An 8403-nucleotide genomic window follows, 5' to 3' on the forward strand; every position below is an offset into this window, starting at 1 on the left:
GTATTATTTGATCGTGGAAGTACAACTGCTGCACTCATTTTAGCGTGTAGCGTATAGTAGCTCTAGCGTTTCGGTGGAAGTCTCTAGTGGTGATTATCTTACTCCTCGGGAGTAGCTGCCTGTACTAGTCTCCAGTATTATATATGGAGTTGGTTTCTGATGTCCATAAGCATCAGCGACCAAATACAATCAGGTGGACTGGATAAAAAATATTGGAAGAACTGCAAAAGCCATAGCCCGAACCGCATCCAAATAACAACTTAGTAGTTATTTTGTAGTTCAAATACAGTTCATGTAGTTCAAGTTAATGTATAAAATAGTAGTAGCAAAGGAACATACAGTACACCTTTTCCAGATAGTAAAGCTACTATCGCATGAACATTTGTAATCAATCCTAGATAAGATTAAAGTTATATCTCAGGTCAATACCCTTGTAACCCTTGTAATTTTGGGCAAAATACGCATAATCCATAAAGTAACTTTGTACAACTAAATTCTAGGTATTTAAAGGCACCTGACCCTGTAGTTCCGGGACTAGAATAGGGCTACGGTATTCCCTGCATGCCGTAAGAGGCGACTAAAAAGTGGCTTCCAGGGATGCGGGCGGCAAGAAAGGGAGCCCGGCGACCCCGGGGAGGACGGCGGTATGTGTGGTCGCATACCGTCGTGAACACCAGATGGTTTGGGAGGAGCGAAAGCTGCTCCTCCAGAGCAGAGCCTGATCGGGGCATCGCGCTTGTAGGACTCCGGTTGTGTTCCGTCGGAGATCCCGAAGTTCTCCAACAAACGTAAAGGACGGCCACCGAAGGGGTTTTAATGCGGTAAAAATCCCACATATCCTGGCGTCGATCCCACGTCGTCGGGTATCTTTTGTAGATTTCCCCTTGGTAAAAAAAAAAGGTATTTAAAGTGACTAATCGACACTGGGGGAGTTTAGTCCACTATACTCCAGCAGCATATTTTAAGAGGCGTGTTTGTCCTTAATAGACTCATCACAGAAGAATTCGAAGCGTACCATTATGGGATCATAATTAATGGTGGCGCGGATGATCTTTTGTCTAAACTACGTTTGAATGATAGATGGAGTTACTCCGCCATTAAAATAGTAGTGGAGTCTATGTGTTAAACGTCACGCATTAGGTCGACACTCGTGGATCACTTAAGAGCTGATGATACCGCCGTATTGAATATATTATTTTTACTTATGTGTAGAGGTAAGAAGCATTGATAAACTCGGCATGTCATCTGGGGGGTCCGAGCTTCGAATTCCAGGACCTTTGATTTTTCAAAGTTTAGTGCGGATACAAATTAAATTATCACTTGCTATAAGGGAGAAGGCAAACGTCGTTAGAAAGCATATACGCCTGAGAGTTCTTTGAAATAAAGCTTCAAAGGTGTCAGAAGTCTATCAATTCGCAGAAATACAAACAAGAATCAATCTGTAAATATATTATAATCTTTAAAGTAAAAATATTTACTATGTTTTTAACAACTCTATACAATTACCACTCCAGTTTAGTTGCGCAAGCGCAGTTTCGGTGGCGTATCGACGGCTGATTGGACGCCATCTGGCGTCATTATTAGGCGATCGCGTTTGCTTCCCGAACTCATCTGTATACTACGATCTTTCTTCTGAAACTCATATACATTCCTACTATTGTATGGATGTCATAATTATGACTTAATTTTTCGAGTATAACAGCAGCAATGGACGTCGTTTTAGATATAAAAGATATAATCTCAAGGTTTTAGTAAGGCAATAATCACACGTGTTGTTACTCCGATCTTAAACTACGGGTTAGTACTTAACTAACGGTTACAATGAACCCTTTTATTTGAACTGCGCACAATATTGCCTGTTTCGTAATTCAGTTAATGTCTTTAGTTTGAACGCTTTGGTTTATAGCGTCACCATACTCAAGCTGGTTTAATTTCAACCGTTTAATAAGTAGTTAGTTGCGTAGTAAAACTTGAGTGGTATTAAACCTAGATTAAGTACGCTCTGTGCATCTGTTATTGTTTCTTAGATTAAGCGAAATATGTTTTATACTAATAAGATGGTATTTAAGGATTGGATGGATTCAAGATCTTGAATATCGTGGTTCAACTGTAATAAAATGATTGTATATACTTACTTTTAATCATCATTTTCATAGGTAGCAACAATGATATATTTGACGATATCTGATTTCTTCGCAAGCACTGCAATGTATCTACGGTATATTTCAGATTGAATTTTATATACAGAAATTACATTTCCTTTGCATTCAAAATTGACGTGTAACGGTAGTTATTATAAGTAATTCAGATACCTAAACCACCATGCTTAGTTTTACCATTTAAGTATTGTAATTGACCACAGTTATCTCTAAATCAGTTCAAATCAGTTTTTTAATTTGTTTGAAAGGTGTGGTAAGATTTTGTTTTACTAATATGAGATAAAATGCAATATTGTAATCGCCCTCATATGACTCTCAGAAGAGATCAGGAAAAATGTCATCAGGATCGTATATACCTTTGTCAATGCTTTACAAAACATAACACGAGGTCATAACTCCTCATTAGCACGAACTAGGACCCTCAGCAAAAACAAAAGAAAAACTTGCCAACAATATATCAGTTTCTTCATACTTGTCACCAACATGTCCGAAACTCGCCATTGTTCCAATTACTCCTCTTTCTACAACTTTGTGGACGAAAATAACTAATTACATCATAATACCCTTATTTCCTTCTACCGTTCCAAGCTAAATTTCTTGTTTCTTTCCTTATATTAGAGCTCTATTTCGTTCGTATGTTTAACGATCTCTTACACCTATCTTCATGTGTTTGTTGGAGGTTTTCACTAAGAAATAATTACTCAATAAAGATTTCTGATAGATATTAGTTGTACAAAGAAAGGCTTTTATCTTGTAGAAGTTGCGTGAAAGTTTGGCGGCAACGAAGCTAATAGATTGTCTGAATCGGCCCTTATTTTTGATATTATACTTTAGTGTCATGTTCATTTGAGTTAGGGATGGCGATTATTCCCGAAAAAGATTGATACTAAAATCGAATCGAATCAAAATGTGATAAGTCGATTCACAAAAAACTCGAGGTCCAAAGAATCGATTCTCCAAAAATCGATCTTCGTTCTTTTCGTGCTAAAAAGGGCGAAGATAGCGAAAAAAAGGTAATCAGGACCCAACAAGCGCTGAATTACGTATTCGTGAGCAAAAAATATCTATATCACATTCAGTCGACTTCGAAAAGATCGACTTTCGATTTTATAGGAAGAAAGAGCGATTAATTGAATCGATCCATTACTGGAGATCGATTCTTCTATTAATCGATCTCATCCATCGCCATCCTTAATTTGAGCGTTGATTTGATAGTTATTTAAACGATTTGACATTATTTTAGTATTATCGAGTAATATAATTTCTTATTGTTTTCGATTTTTGTATAAAACTAAAGAGCTTTGTGGATTACAATGCTGGAACCACGTCAGTGTCTTCTTTTTCTTTATTTACTAGCTATAGTAATACTGCCTAGTTTGGAAGGTTGTGGTTCAACTCCGGAGACACCATCGTTACACCTATTTCTGCCAAATAACGACCGTGTAAAGCGCTGTTGTATTCCGGTTTAAAGGGTGAGGTAATGGATACATACTTATCCGAGACGTTTCAACTTAAGCCCCAAGGGTAACAGCGCGTCTGTGTCTGACCACAGATCTTTAATTCCATCTATGATTGATTACTGATGTCCAAGAGTGGCAGAAGCTATTAACCATCAAGTGGAGTGCATGCTCGTTTGTTCAATATTATAAAAAGAAGTTAAGGACCATAGTTATTTAAGTCTACTCAGATTAAGTGCCCTAAAACTTGAGTAAAAAGTTTTTGCCTAACAAAATCTTAGTCTACGAGCATCGTTTTTTCGTTTAATTCAAAACTTTTATTCAGGACCTCTTGAACATAGAAAACTACTTAAGGCAGTTGACTTTTATTACAAAAACCTTTTTGATATAATTCTCAAGAGTTTCGAGTAAAAAGACAATTTGACGTGAAAATTATTTGTTTAAGTTTTGTATTGCCGATAGTAAGTGGTAATTGACATCTGTAATAAATTTATACACAACAATGTTGCTACACTTCAGGGCTAAAGTGGTCCAAAAAATATTCCTTACCAAATCTCTTAAATGTTCTCCATATCCACTTATTTTCATATAACGATCAATGGCACCTGTTATTAAGAGTTCTACTATAAAATATGCGTTAAAGTGTATTAAAATATGTGATAATCTGATATCACCATCATTTTAATACTGCTAGGATATCGTTTAACGAAACGAAAGATATAACTTTCATTTTGTGGTTAAATAAAATTTTGTTGAATTGACGCATTTTTGAGATGATTATCGAAAATTCAATACCATATTCCTTACGGTGTATCACTATACCTTAAACAGTTATTATTAATTTCTAATTCCCACATATCTTCCAAAAAGTATCGAAGATTCAAACCCCGACCCGCTCATATCACAAGGCTATCATTGCTCATCTCAGATAACATCATACATCATAGTTTATGTATGTTTATCACTCATAAGTTATCGCTCATTGCCCCACGTCTGCCATTTGTCACGGTCCCAACGCTTATTGATTGTTATGGCCGAATTTCTTTAGTGCCATAAACGTAACATGAACAGGCTATGTTTATTTTTATTATTATATCTCTGTTATATAATATGTGTAAAGTACTTAGGTTGTTAGGTTAGTTTGTAAGCAATAGGAGACATCATTATCAACGGAAACAAATTGTAGCCAATTAATTAATTGAAATGTTTCTTTCTTTATAATATACAGTTTGTTTTATGAGTATCATTGACGGACATACTTTCATTCCAACAATTGGTTAGTAGTGGTAAGTGTAGGTGTTAAACGTAAAATACTTGTAGGTATGTTTACGAAAGCTGAATTTATTTTAAAACGCTAAAAATATATTTTTCATATTTTCACCGTTTATCAAATACTAATGTTGCCGGATGGAAGCTAAGGTTAGGTCACTCCATTATCTTAATACTAGATAAGTGATAAGCAACGCCCAAGTTTTTGCTTTCACGCGTAAACAAAAATACTATATCTATGAAGCGTAGATCATGAACCAAAAATTTAAAAATGAAAATAAAATGTTAATTTAACAATTTATTCATTAAGACACATATACATGAAAAAAAAACACATAAGTTATACTCACATATGAATCTAATAATAACCATTACTCTGCATTTTGCTGCATTTTAGACGTGAGTAATATTCCAAACTCAACTATGCCTTGTTGATTCCCTTTTTGGTACCAGTCTTCGTTGCTTAGAAACTCTAGCCAGGCTTGAAGCCTTGGGAACTTCTCATCTATCGGGACTACAACATTAAGACTCGAAACGGTCGTTACACACGATATATCTGCTATAGTTAAGTGTTCTCCTGCTATGAACGGGCTAGCTTCAAGATACTTCTCCAGAAAAACATACGCTTCTTCTACATGAGCTATGGCGTCTTCCTCGATTGAAGTAGCATTTCCAAAGAGAACATTTTTCACAGCCACGTGCAGTCTTGGAAACAAAATCGACGCATCCAAAAATAATCTCTGATGTACAATAGCTCTGTCTCCCAAGTCATTTGGGTATAATTCAGCTCTCTTATCTGCGCCGTATTTGGATACTAGGTAAATGATGATGGCATGGCTATCAGCAAGTACGAGACCTTTATCTTCCATTACAGGAATAGTGTGCATAGGATTCTTCTCTAAAAATTCCGGTTGAAGCTGTTCTTTGGCGAAGAGATTCACTTCTCTTGTTTCAATATCCAGGCCTATTATATCAGCGACTAGGAGGACGGCCCTGGCCGGTGGACTGGCGTCCATTTTGTACACAACGACCGGCATCACGTTAAACTTGTTGTAGGTTTGTTTGTTGAATAATTTACTTTTAGGCGTAGAGTAAGTGCTGATAAGTTTATCGATTTTATCTTTGATAAAAACATATTGGCGATTGGGCGCATATACATGCCATTTTTGTCGTTCTTTCGTTATGTAACAAGCGCTAAGCCCGGCGTGCCGTCTTTTTATTAAACGTATATTCTTCGTCTTTAGTTCCGCCTTAGTTCTGTTCCTTAGTATTTTATCATCTTTGTTTATAAAAAATAGAACATACCACGAAGTACATTATAATCAATAAATAAATAAATAAATAATCATACATGTCTGTAATTATAATAGTACGATTATGCTTGTAGTGCTCTTTTTATGTAATTAATATACTTAAAGTATATAATACCAAGGTTTTGCATAGAGACCATAGAGTAATAGTTGTATAGTTAGTAAAGCTTTTTAAAAAGCCGTTTAAGTCAGAGGTATATCAGTACATCGAAACGCTCTATTTTACATACAAACTTCAAAAGCCCTTTGAGCCCTAAAGGGTTATTTTAGAAATAAGTTTCAAACACAATAGGTATGCCTTTTGCATCGCCAACAAGTAATAAGTTTCTCTAAAGTGTATTATAATATTTAACTTTAAGATAATTTCAAGGATTTTGAAATATTTTAGGGTCGGTACAAATATGTTAAATGTTAAATTGGTTTTGAAAAATAATGAATTATGCAAACTGACTACGTTAAATGTACTAACTGTTAAATGTTAAATAGTAATACCTAATTACCTAAAGTAGCAACGGTAGCATGTGATATGGAAGTGATAACGATGAGATGACTAAGCTCTGTAATATTTTTATGATACCATATCTCGTATAGTAATATTGATAATAATTTTATCAATGTCCATTTGAATGTTCGTTAAATATTACTATGTATATTGTGTATGTGTTAAAAATTATGTGTATGATATGTGTATAAAATATGTGTATACTTATGTATAAAAAAATATTTAAACAATTTTATTGTGTCTATTTTATTTTGTACTTACCGGTATATAGGAAATATGGAAAAGAAACAAACATTTTAGTTCACCATTTTGTATTTAAAAAATAAATTTTATATAAAAATTATCATAAGAAATGTCTCACGCAGCATTCTTCTTTAAAAAGAAATTTAAGAAACCGCCGAGGTCGTTCAAACCAGGTTCATTCTTGTTCACGTACCAACTTTGACTCTTTAGATTATTCACCCACTCTTGCAGTTTTATGAATTTCGCATCAATTGGTACCACTACGTTCAGTGACGATACTGTTGTTACACAGGATATATCTGCTAGAGTCAATTGTTCACCAGCTAAGAACGGACTTGATTCTAGATACTTCTCCAAGAATCCATAGGCTTCTTCAACGTCAGCGGTTTTCTTCTCATCAACACTTGCTGCGTTTTCATATGCTATTGCTTTTATGATAGCAATGAGTCTTGGGAATAGGATTGATGCATCCAGAAACAATCTCTGATGAATAATGGATCTCTGTTGTATATCGCTCGGGTACAGTGAAGCTCCCTTGTCACCGCCATATTTGGAAGCGAGGTAGATAATTATAGCGTGACTATCAGCGAGAATGAAATTTCCATCTTCTAGCAGAGGAACTGTATGTAGAGGGTTCTTTTCTAAGTACTCTGGCTTGAACTGCTCTTTGTTTGGTATACTCACTTCTCTAGTCTCTATTTCCAGGCCAAGGACCTCAGCAGTGGCCAGCACCGCCCGCGCTGGCGGGCTGGCGTTCATTTTATATATTATAACCGGCATCTTCAACGTTTAGTGGGCAACTGAAATAAAAACAGAGTTTCGAATACGTATAATATGGTATAGATAAGATATTGATAACACAAAAAAGTTGAGATATCAAATGATATTTTTTATTTATTATCTTAATTAGTTCACCAGTCCGTATTTTAAACAAATTATATTAATTTAATATTGTCTACATACTAATATGAGACTGATTTAAAATCTTCAACAAAAAATCCATAGAGATACAAATTAGTCGAGCATAGTAATATTACAATTATAATAATGTTATGATTAAATACATATATCAAATCAAATCAAATCAATTTTTTTTATTCAAAATAGGTTCTTTACAGAGCACTTTTTGAACGTCAATACAGCTATCACCACTTCACAAGGTGTTTCGTTATGGAGAAGAAGCGGCGAAAGAAACTCCATAACACACATATTTTAAAAAAAAATGTATTTTATCTAGCCACCTTGCATAATTTATGTTTAGGAATTACTAATTTATTTCTATTTCTAGTATTAAAGTTATGGTGGTTACTATTTTTTTCAAACATATCAGCGTGTTTTCTTATATACATAATATTTTCATAGATGTATTGACTATGTAGATATAAGAACAGGTCACCCTCCGAGCAGGTGGACTGATGACCTGAAGACGACTGGTAACCTGGATTCAGACGGTCAAGGGCCGG

General features: G+C 35.0%; 2 protein-coding genes across 2 annotated transcripts; both read right to left on the reverse strand.

Annotated features, from left to right (window-relative positions):
• Positions 1–5256: 5256 nt before the first annotated feature.
• Positions 5257–5922, reverse strand: LOC140752528 (glutathione S-transferase 1-like). Its single transcript, XM_073086865.1, has one exon. The coding sequence runs from the start codon at positions 5920–5922 to the stop codon at positions 5257–5259; it is 666 nt and encodes a 221-aa protein (XP_072942966.1).
• A 1063-nt stretch (positions 5923–6985) lies between these two features.
• LOC140752403 (glutathione S-transferase 1-like) lies at positions 6986–7766 on the reverse strand. Its single transcript, XM_073086687.1, has one exon. The coding sequence runs from the start codon at positions 7718–7720 to the stop codon at positions 7055–7057; it is 666 nt and encodes a 221-aa protein (XP_072942788.1). The 5' UTR covers positions 7721–7766; the 3' UTR covers positions 6986–7054.
• Positions 7767–8403: the final 637 nt, after the last annotated feature.

This window comes from Epargyreus clarus, unplaced genomic scaffold (genome assembly GCF_041222505.1).
Source record: "Epargyreus clarus isolate Ecla_fem2 unplaced genomic scaffold, WU_Ecla_fem_2.2 ptg000024l, whole genome shotgun sequence".
In the NCBI taxonomy this organism is placed as follows: domain Eukaryota; kingdom Metazoa; phylum Arthropoda; class Insecta; order Lepidoptera; family Hesperiidae; genus Epargyreus; species Epargyreus clarus.

What these genes read in the sequence shown, in the direction of transcription:
- LOC140752528 (XM_073086865.1), bottom strand. Translation starts at nt 5,922, where the DNA reads ATGCCGGTCGTTGTGTACAAAATGGACGCCAGTCCACCGGCCAGGGCC.
- LOC140752403 (XM_073086687.1), bottom strand. Translation starts at nt 7,720, where the DNA reads ATGCCGGTTATAATATATAAAATGAACGCCAGCCCGCCAGCGCGGGCG.